This window comes from Rhinichthys klamathensis, unplaced genomic scaffold (assembly GCF_029890125.1).
Source record: "Rhinichthys klamathensis goyatoka isolate OS25496 unplaced genomic scaffold, OSU_Roscu_1.1 h1tg000417l_1, whole genome shotgun sequence".
NCBI lineage: Eukaryota > Metazoa > Chordata > Actinopteri > Cypriniformes > Leuciscidae > Rhinichthys > Rhinichthys klamathensis.
Window position 1 is genome coordinate 381,798 of NW_026606915.1, and position 17,616 is coordinate 399,413.

The 17,616-nt window shown below is 38.6% G+C and overlaps 1 protein-coding gene across 13 annotated transcripts in view; it reads right to left on the minus strand.

Moving 5' to 3' along the window:
• trpm3 (transient receptor potential cation channel, subfamily M, member 3) overlaps window positions 1–17,616 on the minus strand; it is a 186,091-nt gene that overhangs the window by 87,037 nt on the left and 81,438 nt on the right. For all 13 annotated transcript variants that reach the window (XM_056235212.1, XM_056235215.1, XM_056235208.1 and 10 more), the window contains exons 2-6: window positions 7,333–7,412; window positions 6,697–6,898; window positions 5,706–5,919; window positions 5,037–5,161; window positions 3,770–3,941 (exon numbers count right to left, since the gene is read on the minus strand). In XM_056235212.1, coding sequence (XP_056091187.1) covers window positions 3,770–3,941; window positions 5,037–5,161; window positions 5,706–5,919; window positions 6,697–6,898; window positions 7,333–7,412 — 793 coding nt within the window. The remainder of the gene's footprint in view (window positions 1–3,769; window positions 3,942–5,036; window positions 5,162–5,705; window positions 5,920–6,696; window positions 6,899–7,332; window positions 7,413–17,616) is intronic.

Below are 17,616 nucleotides of genomic sequence, written 5' to 3' on the forward strand. Positions count from 1 at the left end.
TACGAGGGTAAAAAAACCCTCGAATCAAATAAACCTTTAAGAAGATGGAAAAAACAGCTATACTGCTCCATTATGCTAATGTGATGGAGCCCGTAGAGATGAGCAGCATGGAACAAAATCCAGAAATAAACCACCAAAGTAAAAAGACCAGCTCATCATCTCATCACTTGGAGACCCAGTTAGTGGAAGGGAAGGCTAAAACAGGTTTCTAGGCTAGAATCACCATCGGCCAACATAGTTTGATGTGACTTTTAATCAGAATGTGTGCATGACTGACTAGAGCGTTGAATGAAGGGTGAATTTAAATATAACACAGCATACAAATGTAATAAAAAATTGAGAATATTAATTCATATGTTAATGAAATTATGTCTATATTCACAAAACCCTAAGGGGTGAATTCACCAAACAGTTGTACCACTTTTAGAACAATTAACACCACGCTAAAGGAAATGATGGAGAAGAGCGTTATAACCAGGCATATATATCAAGTGTGCACTCACCATTTTAAAGTTTCAGGTGCCTGATTCAGAGAGGTGGTTCTACGGTCCCAGATCACAGTAGTAATACACAAAGGGCCCTATTTTAACGATCTAAGCGCATGGTCTAAAGTTCAGGGCGCAATTGTACTTAGGGCGTGTCCGAATCCACTTTTGCTAGTAACGACGGGAAAAATGGTCTGTGCGCCCGGGGCATGGTCTAAATGGGTGTGTTTTGGGCATAACGTGAAATAAACCAACCAGAGTCTCATCTTCCATTCCCTTTAAAAGCCATTTGCGCTCGCGCCATGGCAGATTAGCTATTTACATTAGATTAGCTATTTAACGCGTCTCCAGAGTGCAAACGGATCTGATCGTGCGCGAGGTTAAAGTGCGCAAGCAGACCATACGGGACAAGCCGGATTCCATCATATCTTTATGTACACAATATGAATCTTTTACATTGTAATCCTTTTATTTTTAATATTTGGCTAGTTTGTGTGCTGCTGGACATCCCTGTGTGTGTGTGTGTGTGTGTGTGTGTGTGTGTGTGTGTGTGTGTGTGTGTGTGTAATAAAGCAGAGTGTACGCGCGTTGTGGACCCGCCTATAGGCGCACATTACTAACGTGCTCTTTAAATAACAAAAAAAAAAAATATTGGGCTATTGACTTTAGGCCCGGTTTTTGTTGGTCAATGGCACTATTTCAGTTGCCTCAAAATAGCAACGCGCCAACAATGCGGCTGAACACACCTCATTTTCAGACCAGCACGCTCATGGGCACACAAATAGGCAAATGCATTTGCTATTTAAACAACGTGGCACAGGACGTGAAAAGTCAGGCTGAAACTAGAAAAAAAACACTTGCGTCGCGCTTGGCGTTGTATTGCGCCGGGTGTATGAAAGGGCCCTATATGTCAAATTGATAATATTAAATCAAATACTAAGTAAAGTATGCATTTTAACACTTTAGTCGATGAATTTAATAATGACAGACAAATCAAATAACAGAATCCCAATAATAATTAATAAATAAAATAATAAAAACACCACGAGTAACATGGCACCGGGGGACTTCTGCACCAATTTTGAGGGTGGCATCAACACAATGCCATCAGTAGCCGCAAGTCATTCTTTCTGTATTCATCCCTGTTTAGTAGTCTGCAATTTCCCAACATACATTCTAATTCACATTGGACCGTTTATGCATATTTCCCATGTGAACTAGGAATTAAACACTGATTCATCTCAGTAACACCCCTCATCCTCCTCTTCCTGATTCCAATCAGACTGCACCTAATCCTGTACAATGAAATTGATTCTCACATCCCATCTTATCCTGCAAGGAAATCTTCATTTCATCCCGTGCACGCTACTCTTTCCCTCATCTGAGAAACACTCAAAAAGACCTCCTCATTAGCCCAACAACAGCAGGCACAGGTCTGTAATTCATTTTAATCCAGTACCGCTGCAGTGCTTGTCAGAATGTGAATACATCAGCCGGGCCGCAGCCTGCCACAATTCTTCCAAAACAAAGAGATTTGATTCCATGTTTGAGGGTCTTTGTAGCTCTGTGAGCCTCATGGTGATAGCTCAGAGCATTATTGATGTTCTTCTAGTGTTGGAAAGGACAGGTAATAAAATAAAGAAATGAGCTCTGCCCAAAGCCAGAGCAAACACCACCATCACACAGCTGATGCAACAGAAAACAGAGAGAGAGAGAGGTGGCTGTGGACTGAGATATGGCTCAGATATATGAACCTTCTGTCATGAGAGTGATGTCAGAATAAACTGTTCTTATCCAGTGTGAATATGTGTCATGAAAGTGTCACGGGATGATTTAATGAGCTTAAACATGTTTCATCTATTCTGCTTACAGGGCTCAAACATGTTTGAAGTCTTGCTTCAACAGGGTTGGATGTGTTATAGGGTTTGCCCATTTAAATGTCAAGGCTGTTGCCGGTTTAAATGCTGATTATTATAAGTGATCCGTACACACATGCTGCTTCCTACGGATGAATCAGCGTGGGTGAGGCTGGTGTTATTTTTGATGTGAATGATGACGCCTGAGCGTCCCTTTGACTTCCCAGCCCCCTCTATTACTCCAGGCATAGGATGACAAAGGGAAGTCCACAGGTCACATGACAGAGGTCAATCTCTAGCTCACTTCCTGTTGATGACCTTGCGTTGTATATGGCAGGTATATGGAATGGCTCATTTGGTGCTGTGGAAAAGTGTTTATGTATTAAATTGGCTAAATAATAAATAAAAATAAAAATATTGAATGATATCATAAATGAACAAATTTAATAATTAAATTAAATAAAAAATCATTAAAATGAATTAATTATTAAATTATAAAGATTCACAACGTTGGAGACATATCATGTCTGCTGGGGGGAAAAATGTAAAAATGCTGGGACAAATTAACTTTTGGTTAAAAAACCCTTGCATTTCAGCTGCAATCCAATTATACCAGTGTGCTGAAATAGTGCCAAAATTAAGTCTTTTTTTATTCTTTTTTTAGTTCAAACTCGGTTTCTATCTCAAGTGAATTAGGCCCAATGCAGATTGCGCCATATTAACACAACTCAAAGCTATTAGCCTGCCATAATTAAAGCTGCTTTATTATTGCCCACAGAAAGCAAGCCGTAACGCCAATTTAATTTAAGAGATGTTTGTATATACACTTACCATTGATAATGGCAGCAGTAATGTCTCAGAATGATAAAGAACATTATAATCAAGCATACATCTGTGTGGTATAGGATTCTTATGAAAGTGTGATCCAAGAATGCATGATCCAGCCAGTGGAGAGAAGTAACCAGTGTATATTAAAAGCACTTTTTAATGACCCTAAATGATAGTCATCTTTTTCTTGTGTGTTTGTGATTTATTGCATTTATACCAGCTTTAATCTGAATGTGTTCCTTCAGCTGAATGACGTTTATTTGATATCTTTATGCGAGTAAATGGACTGTATGGATATTATCTGGCAGAGTGCAGTTGCGGAGGGCTTTGTACTCTCAGTGCAGTCAGCTATGAATCTTGCAGCTCGTGTAGCGTTTTTCACGTTGAGCCACAAACTAATCTGGGCATTTCTGACAGCAATCTATAGAGAATCACCTCTGTGGGTTTTTGAAGAACAGCACAACAAAACCTAGAAGAAGTGACTGAGGATATAAGACTATTATAACCTCTCTAGAAAATAATTTAAATGCACCATTGAATTTGAAGTTTGGAGTATTCACATGAACATTAGCATCTTTAATTACTCGCAACTGTACTCACGCGTGTTGATCTTTTGCAGAGAGATGTGTTTCTCTAGCTGTCTGCGCAGTTTGACTTCCGCTCCATACTTTCCGGTGGTGCCATTATCAGCCAAAATGAAGTGGGAGTGTAGGCTGTTGAGTACCGTAAGCTTACTAAGAGGGTTAGACATTGTCTGGTACGGCCGGACCACCTGCAATACACACAGCATGAAGTAAAAAGAGGCTGTCCAGGGATGTTCAGGATATGAAGAAGGACACAATAGTAACAGTGACATGTTACAAAAAGCAGAGTGGCATGCACAAGTGATCAGTGGACAGAAGATAAAACATTCAGTAAACATAGTGAGCAACTTGGGGTCCAAAAATCTGAGACCACTAGAAGAAATGGTTTAATTTAGCATATTTATAATAATACAAATAAATAACTGAATACAAGTAGCATATAAATAATAAAAAATAAATCCTGTAATTTATAAAATTATTATATACAAAATTATAAATAAATAATTACTATTGTAAAAAAAGAAAGAAAAAAGAAATGAATGAATTTCTAAATGTTTTAGTATTTGAGTTGCTCCCCTTTTTGCCTTGTGCTTCAATGGAAGACTGTCTTTACAAATAGTCACGTGATCAATGCCACAAATTTGCTTATTTGATCAGTGACCTAGAAAGAGTGAACATATAGTGTCTTGTTTTTTCAAAACATCATCTCTAAAACATTCACTGCATGAGATATCCGCCCAGACCAGCCCAGACTAGAGAGAGTGGTGGGGTTGAGTGAGGCTTTGAGAGAGATTGATAGAAAGACAGAACCAAAATTGTGTATGAGTAAGGAGGAATAGAAATCAGTGGTTATAAATAAAGAATGATTCTATCTCTGTGTCTCAGTTGTGCATCAGTCCTCAGAGACACACCGACAAGCTGAGGTGAAACTGAGTAGATATATGTAGTGGCTCACACACAAATTATTTATAGAATTCTACATGACACAGAATACATGCAGAGACAACATGAAAATCATCCTGTTGTGATCTGGAGATTTGCTTTTGTGAATAATAATTCCAATGAATATATCAATTTGACAGTTTCATTACTATTTAATGAATGTATTATTTAATGAAATCTGCCATGATCCAAGCCAAATAAAGTCTTACTGGTCATTTAGAAAAATATACTATACTATACTATACTATACTATACTATACTATACTATACTATACTATACTATACTATACTATACTATAATAGGTTTAGTAATTAAATTTATCAGTAGTCGAGTCACTTACATCTTTGCCCACCAGGTCTTCCTGGTTCTCCACAATCCCCCAGGGGGCAATGCCAATAGTACAGATCTTCCCCCTCGATTTGGAAGCGTGGTCTTTCAGAGCATCACCAACATGCCTGATGACTCCTGAAGAGACAGATAATGGAAGAGATAACAGATTCTCAGTGTGAGAGATATCACACAAGGCATCATGGACATTGAGATAGTACACAGTTACACAGACATCTTCATCCGCCATTTATCTCTCTAAGAATTTAGATAGTATCAGACTATAATATTGACTAGCATTGCTCAGAATCTTAATAAGAGTAATTGTAACGAGGTTCGTTGTTGTGGGAAGGAGGAGGCGGGAACCGGCGAACATTCAAAGACTTTAATAATAAAATAAATCAACAACAAAATGAAAGTATAAGAACAGAAACAGAAACAAAACACAACATAAAATCAGGCCTGTTCCTCTCTCCATCTCCACTGTCGTCGCTCCTCCTTTTATGCTTCCGCTCCTCCGTTAGAGATACGAGACCGGTGCGTCGCGCAGGTGTCGCTCATTAGTAATCACGCCACCGGCCTCGCGCCGTCCTCCCACAGCCATTGACCTCGTCCTGCTCGCCACAGTAATCTACTCAGAATCTTAATTAAACTGAAAGATACATTAACACCTCGTACACACCAGTGTTAACTCCCCCAGTGAAGATCCAGGCCCCAGTGGTCATGGCAGCCTTGATGAGACCCTTGCCAAAGACTTGCTTGAGTTTGGGCTGCAGCTCGAAGTTCTGAAGTCCTCCATGAACAGAGATGAGCAGCTTGGGAAGCTCCAGTTGCCACTCCTTCGTCATCAGATGCAGCAGTAAGTCTGGCTTAGTGTCATAAGACACTCGTACATACTGACAAAACATAAAAGTGGAATTATGACAATCTTGAGACAATCTTTAACAGTACATATAAGATTTTACACTACATTCAAAAGTTTGGAGTCTGTACGATTTTTTGTTATTTCTGAAAAAGGGTGTTATGCTGATCAAGGCTGCATTTGTTTGATAAAAAAAAATGGGGGGAAATGATGTTTAAAAGAACACTATTCTATTGGAAAATATTTTACAAAGTAATTTATTCCTGTGATGGCAAAGTCTTCAGTCTCACATGATTCTTTAGAAATCATTCTAATATGCTGATTTAGTGCTCAAGAAACATTTCTTATTATAATCAATCTTGAAAACTATGCTGCTTAATTTTTTTTTGGGAAACCATTCAGTTATGTCAAGCTGTACTTGCTGGGATTTAAATCAACATGTAGGTAAAATGTAGGAACTTTGTGATCCTCTTAAATGACTTTCATTTTCCGATAATGTCACTTGTAGTGTTAAATAACAGCCAAATGTCTGGTACATAATGTCTACTTATCAATATTCCATCAATTTCCAATGAATAAAATCATTTTGCTCCCTACATTTTCATCTGTAGTCTTGTTGAATGTCCTCTGAATTACTGACTTTATGGCTGTAAAATGGATGATATTTTGAAGTCCAATCTGGCAGGATCAACAGACATTAATAAATGTCTCGCAAAGGGTTATAAAAGGTTCATGGATATTTTATCAGAGTTATTTTGAGCACTTTGAACATCAAACCATTGTTAATAAGAGACTAAATGCGTCCGTCTACCATTGCTTTGTTGGAGTGTCCACCTCCCTGAAACTCAATGGTTCCAAAGGCGTCAGTGGGACTGAGCTGGGTGTGCTTGCTGATGGACCACTTCTCTGACAAGCTGTCATTCTTTGGCACACGATCTGACTTCTCATTCTGATTGGATGAGATGCTGGGGGGCAGGCCAACATGTTGACCAATTAGACGGCCACAACAGCACCTGTGACAGAAGACACAACCCCGTAAAAAGAGTTAAATTAAGTGAAAGTCAAAACTGTCAGCAAGTGATCTACAAAATCTTTATTTGCAGATTTAATTAAAAGCTTTGAGATTTACATTTCTCAGCCAGATTAATTACAGTGAAGCTAACAAATTCTTCACATCTTTAAAAACAGTCTAAAAGAACCATTTAGAAAACAAGATCATATTCACAAGCATTCACTTCCGCAATCTGTAGTGATTCTTTAGATGCTCAGTGGTATCTTTCTTTAGATGCTCTAACAGTTTCAAACAAGGCCACACTAATGAAGAATGATTTCTCTTTCATTAATAGTATTGACACATTTAGTTACACCTAAAAGCAGTTTAAATCTGCTATTTGTTTGTTAAAAATTCACCTTGTGCAGAGACTACAGCAGAGGTGGCGGTACTCACCTATGGGGGTCTTTGGTGCTTACAATAATGTGCACACATTCTCTCTTGCTGAAAGCTCTTTCTATCCATGATTTCTGTGCCTGGGAAGAAACACAATATGTATAAGTTACAGAAATCACTAGAGGGAGAAATGCCAGCTTCCTGCATCCAATTAAGAGAAAAAGAATTAAATACAATGTACACATTTCACCAGCCTCTTTACATTGCAGCACCGGGAAGTGGCGCTTTATTGTACTTTAGGCCTATTTGATCATGATAACCTATTCACCAATTGTTGTTCATTCAGAGTTAAAATCATTTAACATATAGTTGATTTCCATTACACGGGAGTAGATGTTAAAACTTCATGCTGATTTGTACTCGGCTTTCACCAAGATAAGCACAAACTAAGAATATATTTAAAAATAAAAATATATATAAAAATATATTTAATATATTTTAAATAAATTATTATCATTTATTATTGCCACCTTATTTTTTAATCAGACACTATTGTTTTCTTTTATTATTCTTGTCTGTGCTTTTGTCATGTGTATTGATGCTTTGGCAATATTGTGAGTATAACAATCATACCAACAAAGAACATGTAAATTGAACTTTTAAGGCTTTTATTCAAGGGTATCACGGGTCCCGCATTTACAAATGAACACACTGTCGGTTTGCATGAGTGGCTTGCTCTAATTCAACACAACAGCAGCACCGTCTGTGAACGCACCTCAAAAACAGCAAGTGGTTACACAGGCACTTACCCCACAACTAGACTTCCTATGGTACACCATTACTCTTATACAAAGCTAGCCTGAGGTAGAGAGGGAGGTGGTACTGGGGTTTAGCTTTTACAGGAAAACCCCCATGTGATGACTCAGTGAATCCAGGGCGCATCACTGACCACCCACATTCACACACCGTTACGCCAACATGAACATGGATAATGTAGATCTGACTGAACTCAATGCTTTCTGACAGAGCTGCTGTTAGAGCAGCTCACTGCTCTGCTGTTGGTCAAAAACAATGCATTAACATTTCTTTTTTTTGAGGTCTGAGAGACCCCAAGGCTATTTGAACTGTTTAAAAAACATACTTAACATTTAAGAATGGGATTGATACTTCACAACCTTTACTCCTCTTATGAGAACTTATCTTATGAGTTTCATATTTGGAATGTTACATTATGTATTGTTCCAGAGAACACAGTTATAAAACATCAACTAATGTTAGGGTTTAGGGTTTTGTCAACATCAAAATTCTCTCTATATTTTTTTAAACAAAATAATAAAACACTTGAAATCAATTGTTTTAAAAACATAAAACATACTAAAAAGGAGAATGTAAAATTGTAATTTTTAAATTTAAATTGAGATACATTTGAAAGATTGTAAAGACTATGTGAGCGTTAGATGATGGCAGATGTAATCTAAATATAAAAATAGCTTGCTCATATAGTTTCATTTTTATTTCAGTTTTTAGTTCTTTTAGTACATCAGGTTAAACTAAATGAAAATAAGAAATGTTGCCTTGGCAACAAGCTGAAATAAAATAAGTTAAAGTTTATTATTGTTATTATACTTACAGCATTGTGTCTCTCGAACCTCAATATTAACAAAATACAATCAAAAGGGTTAACAAAAGCCAGCTTCTTGTGCCAAATGTGCTGATATTAACAGTCAAGCAAAAGAGAAGTAAAATATGGAAGTAACATCTGAGTTATATTAAACCCAACTGGAGTCCCTAGGCGTGATACCTCTGTAATTCTGTGTAAAAGTGTGATGAACATAATCAGTTTAGTGTCCAGTGTATTCCTGTGTGTGTTTTTAATGCGATAACGCACCAGGTAAGCTATATCGCTGTCTGCAGGTGATGTCAGAAAATGCACACATTCAAAAAGATTATTAGTTGAAAAGACCTCATAAACTTCTCATATACTTCTTTTCTTTTGCTCTTATCTTGTTTGTGAGTGTTGACATGATTCGTAGGGATCTCCAGTCACAGCGGAGAGCTGTCAGAAGCTTGTGGTGTAATTAAGATTTGTCCTCAGGATTGGCGCCCTGAGAAGCAAAGAACAGCTTTGCTCCTTGTTGGATATATCTCAAAATCTATAGGGGATCTGTGCCAACAGGTAATGTTATGGAAGGTGGAGCATTTGGGCATGTAGACAACGAAAGCCCCCCCAAAAAAGAAAGTGATGCAGAAATGCAGGTAACAGTTCCTTGCTGTGCATCAAAATATTAAAGAAGTAAATGTGTATATTTTGGAAATAGGTATTGGTATGTAATGCATGTATCAATGTAATGATATTTAACAGCAAATTCCTACTGTCAGAAGTTAAATAGTCTATCAAAGTTAGCGCTCATTAATAACGTTAAAATTAGCACTTTATTAATGACTTAAAATAACTTACTTTTGCAGCCAAATTCTTATATTAAAAACTAACTTTTTACTTTTCTAAAATGTATATCATCAAATATATAATAATTTAATTTCTTATAATAATTTAAATTATTATAATATAATACGAAATCATTAGAAATTACCTGCTCTTATCGTCATCTTCATAAATAAATCCAGAAGTAAGAAACCCATCATTATTTTGAAATCCAGATATTCACAGCTGCAGCTTCTGCTCTGTTGAAAGGCCGGGGACTTTAGAGGCCAAACATGCTTGTGGCCTTGTTAGCTGAGCTCAAATGTGTTGGGACTTCAGGATTAATCCCTTCTGAAAGTCTCACAGAAAAAAAAAAAAAAAAAAAAAAAAAAGTCAGGACGCCCCCTCAAATCCTGTTCTGCTAACCCAATTTGACACCCCACCAATAACAAACTCCCAACAGCGGCATCTAGATAGGAACATCCATGTTTCCCTCTTTCTCAATCACACACACATTTGTGACACATTTAAACACACTTTTTCTTTGCATTGGTTGTCTAGCATGATTCTAGCAATCTTAGCATGATTATTCTGACTCAAACTGCAGTTGTGGTCAGTGTCTGTCCCTTTACCACAGGGCCTGTCAGAATCATCTCACACTTCTGTGCATCAGCAAAATCCTTTACAATCACCTCATACAACACCAACAACAAATTATACGGGGGAGGATCAAAGTATCGCTCGGTTGAGCGGCGATTAACAATGGCCATCACCTTCTTTTTTTGACAAATGGTAATTATGACAGCCCTGCCGAACTTACATAAGAACCCCCAATGTATTTACTAAAATAACGCACAAACACACACAGTGCTGATACACCACCTGTCACCTGTGTGAAAAGATATCAGTCTGAAACAGATGGAATCCTCTAAGCTGTCCATCATGCTTCTCCTTCCGGTTGAGGAGCTCAAAGACTGATGGGAAAGAAATCCGTGGTGAGGGTGAGACCTCATTTATATATACATCTATACATAACATACACCGTATACACTCACCGACCACTTTATTAGGTACACCTGTCCAACTGCTCGTTAACACTTAATTTCTAAGCAGCCAATCACATGGCGGCAACTAAGTGCATTTAGGCATGTAGACATGGTCAAGACAATCTCCTGCAGTTCAAACCGAGCATCAGTATGGGGAAGAAAGTTGATTTGAGTGACTTTGAACGTGGCATGATTGTTGGTGCCAGAAGGGCTGGTCTGAGTATTTCAGAAACTGCTAATCTACTGGGATTTTCACGCACAACCATCTCTAGGGTTTACAGAGAATGGTCCGAAAAAGAAAAAACATCCAGTGAGCGGCAGTTCTGTGGGCGGAAATGCCTTGTTGATGCCAGAGGTCAGAGGAGAATGGCCAGACTGGTTCGAGCTGATAGAAGGGCAACAGTGACTGAAATAACCACTCGTTACAACCGAGGTATGCAGCAAAGCATTTGTGAAGCCACAACACGCACAACCTTGAGGCGGATGGGCTACAACAGCAGAAGACTCCACCGGGTACCACTCATCTCCACTACAAATAGGAAAAAGAGGCTACAATTTGCAAGAGCTCACCAAAATTGAACAGTTGAAGACTGGAAAAATGTTGCCTGGTCTGATGAGTCTCGATTTCTGTTGAGACATTCAGATGTTAGAGTCCGAATTTGGCGTAAACAGAATGAGAACATGGAACCATCATGCCTTGTTACCACTGTGCAGGCTGGTGGTGGTGGTGTAATGGTGTGGGGGATGTTTTCCTGGCACACTTTAGGCCCCTTAGTGCCAATTGGGCATCGTTTAAATGCCACGGCCTACCTGAGCATTGTTTCTGACCATGTCCATCCCTTTATGGCCACCATGTACCCATCCTCTGATGGCTACTTCCACCATGTCACAAAGCTCTAATCATTTCAAATTGGTTTCTTGAACATGACAATGAGTTCACTGTACTAAAATGGCCTCCACAGTCACCAGATCTCAACCCAATAGAGCATCTTTGGGATGTGGTGGAACGGGAGATTCGCATCATGGATGTGCAGCCGACAAATCTGCGGCAACTGTGTGATGCCATCATGTCAATATGGACCAAACTCCCTGAGGAATGCTTCCAGCACCTTGTTGAATCTATGCCACGAAGAATTGAGGCAGTTCTGAAGGCAAAAGGGGGTCCAACCCGTTACTAGCATGGGGTACCTAATAAAGTGGCCGGTGAGTGTATATATGATCTAATTTTTAGCATAGCACATATAATATTCTAATTTTACATTTGTACTTTAGGGGGGATGGATATAAAGGACAGGAGGTGGGAAAATGTAAAGAAAAAGTAAAATATGCTTATTACATCACACTGTAAAAAAGAGAGTAAATTTACAGGTAATGGTCTGTATTTTTTTTTACAGAATTTTGCCGTTTTGTCATTATACAGTGAATGCCTGTTATTTTACAGATATTTGCTGTAATTTAAAGGTCCACTATTGAATTTACAGGTAATTGCTTGTATTTTGGTTTTACATCAATTTTACGTTTTTTTAAAAGGAAATTGTCTGTATTTTTACAGGGTTATGTGTAATTTTACATAAAATATTCCGTAATAATTTACAGATTTTTTTCTGTTAAATTAGAAAGCAAAGAAAAGAAGGTATAACTGCAGAAATCAGTCATTTAACATGTTTTCCTTGAAGATGTGGGTGTTAAAGTGAGTTTTAAGGTTAAATAATAGAATTTCCGCACTATATAATAACTGTGATAGATCTAATGGTACATTTAATGTAATTTTACTGTAAAATACCATTCAATTTACAGTTTTTGAAAGTGAAAAAGAACAACTCATTGTATAATTTACAGTGAAAAACCGTAAATTGACATTCCCACAATTCCCTGCGTGACACTTCACATTTGATGTGTTTTTGTTGAAATAACTATGTTTCTTCATAGTTTTCTTAGTTTTTTCCGAATGAGTTATGTACATTAGGGTTTTATGTTACATTTAATGTTGTTAAACTAATGTTTATTGCATTTTTAAAATTTCATGTGTTACCATGATGGTGTTTAATGTTTGTGCGAATGATACTGTGCAGTTTCTGTAAATTAGTGTTAACACTTTTGTTGAAGAGCTGCTTGTGATGAGCCAGTCTGCTCTCAAGGCAATTCGTACGAATTTATACGTTTTTTGCTAATTCGTGCATATTTTACAAGTTACCAAATTCGTGTGAAATAGTATGAATGACCTATCCCTGACCCCGCCCCTAAACCTACCCAACACGTTGGTTTAGAAAAATCGTCTCTTGTACGAATTGGTCGTGAGATAGCGCTGAATGAGCTTTGAATGATCATGTGACTCTCATCACCACTGTGGTTGTTGGTTGACAGTGTATTACAATGGTACAAAACAGATATATAACCTTCAATAGGTCAGTAAATTAACATTATATCAGATAATGAAATATATTTTTGTGTAGAATAACAGTAATAAACCATAATTATAGGATAAGAAATTACCATTTTTTTTTTTACAGTTTTTTTCCTGACAGTATTTTTCCGTTTTTTAACAGACATTTTCTGGCGCCCCAGCTGCCAGAATATTTCCGTTTTTTTACGAGTTGATTTTTTACTGGTATTTCACGGTATTTTTCTGGCGCCCCAGCTGCCAGAATATTTCCATTTTTTCACTTTTTTTTTCTAACAGTGCAACTCAACTTGCTTTTAATTGAATGCTCCAAATATTGCAATTAAATTCTGAAATTGTGTCACTTTCATTTTAACATAAATTTACTGAATAAAACATTTTTATTTTCAATTTATTTGTTTAGCTCTTTTTAAACATTTAAAAAATACTACTGTGAAGATGAGCAAAAGCATTTTGACAAAATAGAAAAAATAAAGAATAATAAAGATATAATAAAATATATATATAAGTATAATAAATAGTATCTATATATTAAAACTAAATAAGAATATATAATATAAAATAAATAAAATATTAAATATTAGTTAAATAATATAAAAATGTAAAGAGCAATGTTTTGAAAACACCACAGAGCCGATTTTTTTTTACTTTTCATGAGAACGCAAAAATGAATGACTATAATTTTATCAGTATATTAAAGGCACACTGTGGAACTTTTCAACCTTTATAATATATTACCAAAACCCATTGAGATGGTACATCGACTTACAATAGGTTGAATGACACGTCTGCCAAAGCCTGAAGGTGTCTGTATCGCTTTTCCTAGCACTATGTAACTTCGGGGTTCGAGTAGGAACCCGAGCACAAAAAGAACTACAAAATTCGACCGCTTTACGGCATACGTCACTTCCCCCACCACCCACAACTTCCTCAGATTCTGACGTGAGTGCTCAACTCGCGTTTGATTGCCGTCTGTATGTTTTCGTCATGGCCGAACCAACAGCTACAAGGAAGAAGGCAAAGGTTTTGTCAGAGGACACTAAAAAAAAAGTAAAAGGCATAGTGACAAATGAAAAGCCAGGACGAGGATCACCATTGGTCTAGCGTTCGCTCGCTGGCGTGAGCTACAGGAGGAGGAGGGGTGCCCGACCGATGCTAACGCTTGCCTGCACACAAATGCCGTTTCCAAGGTGACACAGATAAATCATATAAGCAGTGTAGTATTTTCTGGTATTCCGGCCACAGCCGATGGTGTTATGAGTGTAATAAAATGCCCACAGCCCATTGTTCATTTCTACACACAAACACAGCCCGCCACAGTGCAGGGCTCGAACAAATAAAATCGACTCATGTCAAATGTACATTAAATGTAGTGAACGTTCCCACGACTCAGTGCCCACAAACACTACACACAACATGTCCCACGGTTTCTGTAAAACGAAACCAACACACATAAGTTACAGTCAGCTCAGGCCGACGGTGTTTTTAGTGCAGTAAATGTGCCCGGCCCGCCGTCCCGCGCCCACATTCACTCACAGACATGTTAGCACTAAGCCGCTCGCTCTCTCTCAGCAGACTGCTATAAGGGAATCGAGCGCGGCCAGGCTGCCCGCCTCAAACACTGCAAGCACACACAATCTAAAGACACGGGAAGCTGACTCACTGTCTATGGGCGGACCGGTTGACTGTTTGTTGACTTTTGCGACAGTGCTGCGGAGCTTGTGGCCTCTAGGGACGCTAGACGTGAAAGTTACAGGTCGAGCGCCACTAGTGGCCAAAAGTTCCGCAGTGTGCCTTTAAGCTTTGATAGTTTTTTTTTAACATAAAAAACTGCACACTTCTCCTTTAAGTGATCCTAACTCTCTTGCTCCTCTATTTTTGAAACAGCTGAAAACTGTTAGTGGTGACTCCTCCTGCCTCCAGTATCCCTGCTCCCTGCCCCGCCCCCTACTGAGGTGTTGGGATCTCAATAATGGCACTCTGCTGAGAGTTCATTTAATGTAGATTAGAGTTTAATTTCCCCACTGTTTAGCCTAATTAAAGCCTCTGGAGCTTAGTTAAAGACAGGGACATCGAGTATGGCAACATATTACATAACAGAAGAGAGCAGCACTTTTGTACAGGTAATAGAGAGTGCTACTCAGGTTAAGCAGTGTAAGATTAATAATTTAATTTGAGGATTATTGGCATCAGCGCTCCCCATCTGAGCACAGGAGAGACATTGCTTTGCTATATTTCTAGGTAATGTTCAATTTGCTAGTGATCTCGGGTAGCAGTGCTCCTTTAAAGCTCCTTTGCAAAAATAAATGCCTCACTGGCAAGCTATGCAGATTAACTAATATGGTAAATGATCCTATGATATGCTGAGTTGATAAAAAAAAAAAAAAGGATTATTATCAATGTTAAAAAACAGTTGTGCTGTTAAACTATGATCTTAAACTACATAAACATCTAAACCATGTGCTATGACCACAAGCCTGAGTTTAGGATGGATGTGATGATGACAATCTTCTTCAGGTACTGAAATACCTGTAAATGGATTTTGGAGCCTCCACAGAGGACAGATCAAGATGTGTTCACGGGAAAAAAAGAGAAGGCACAAGAAGAGGCTTTTAAGTTCCATTAGGTCTGGAATTAGCTGAAAGCTTTTAGCAAATGCAAGGTCACATAGAGGTAACATGAATTTACTCTGAAGGTTCATTGCTGAAATTTGCATAGAAAGCTGATTGCATGATTACTGTGCAGATTCACAAACACCCTATACAAACACTTACGACAGCTTTCCACTTTCACGGTTTTGTTGAATATTCGAAAGCGTGGAAATCATGTGTAATTCAAAAATCAAAGGTAAAGACTTTTGACGTGTGCTTCACTTGAGAACAGAAAAAAAAAACGCTTTTACAACAACCAAACAAACATTTACGTTTTTGATGGTGAACAACACAGCTATAATAGTCCACTTGACTAGCATCGAACCACCATTAATCTGCATAGACCAGAATAGAAATCCAAAATGATAACGGATGGTCTTTTAAATCCGATCCGGATTTAAACCAGGGGAAGAGTCCTACAGTTCCTTTGCACAACTTAAATACAGCACTAATATGACTTTACAGGCACAAATGGCCACATAAACAGACACACATTCACATACACACTCAATATCTGAATATATAATCACAGGGCTACCCACCCCTGTTCATTCTGACAGGCACTGAGACAGGTCTCTCATGCTCTCTTCCTTTTCAGTATCCTGCGGCTTAGCTGCTCACTTTGGCATGAAAACAAGCAACGGATCAGGCCATCCATGAGAGATATGTGTGTACATGTGTGTGTCTGTGTGCTTTGTGTATGTAATACACCCAGCTTTAGTAACTAGCCTAAACTGTTTGTTCTGTGGTTAACTGGACATTTCAAAACATTACAAAGAGTATTGCCCAGAGTTACATCATTTACCAAAGATAATTTACCAAAATGTCCAAAGCTGATGGGTTTCAGAACAAACCCTCTTGAAATGATGCAGAAAAAGTAAAGCATACTGTAATGAGGCAATGTATTTCCCAATATTCTTTAAAAAAAGCTGTGACAGTAAACAACACAGACAGGCAAGCATACAGACAGACAATCATACAGGCAATCCCCTTACAATATCTGGATATTTTATAGTGGGATTGCACATTCAAATGTGTCTCTTAGAGCTGCACAATTCTGGATAAATTGAGATCATGATTCAAATAGAGATCACGATTCTCCCACGATTCTGAACAGACAACTAAACAAAATAGCATGAAACTTACTAGCAGTTCTGACTGCGCAGTTCCTCTGCGGCAGACCTAGAGCAGGCTAGCTAGCAGCTCATTGGTTCGCTCAGAGAGAACTGCTTAAGCCTATGGGAGAGCGGGGCTGAACCCGCTTCCAATGAGAGGTGCCCGCGCGCTCATTGCGTCATGGCCCGCCAGAATGGGCGTGGCTATGGTGTATATAACAGTCTCTCCCAGGCTTATATGTTGATTTATTTCAGCGTGAAGCGAAACGCTAGTAGCGCAAGCACGGCCGGGAACGCAATACTCGTTCCCTCTTCTAGAGAGAACCGAGGTTACGTTAGGTAACCGATTCGTTCTCTTACGAGAGGTTCTCTCGTATTGCGTAAGCTAGCTTACGCTGCGGGAACACCTGGTCAACGCCGTGCGCGCTATGAATCCACTCATGAATCCCAGGGTGATACCGGGGGATTTTTAACGTGGAGTGAATGTATTATGAGGCCGGCAGAGCGGGCACATGAAGTGTATACATAAGCATGTATGAGGCCGGCAGAGCGGGCACATGAAGTGTATAAGCATTTAAGGAGAGCACAAGGGGCGAACCGGTTGTGTGAGGGACTCCCAGTAATGCAGCTTCTTAGGGAGCTGGTCGTTTAGACAGCTAGTAATTTTGCCTGCAAGGCGGGAACTTCCAAGTTGTAAAATCTGACAAAA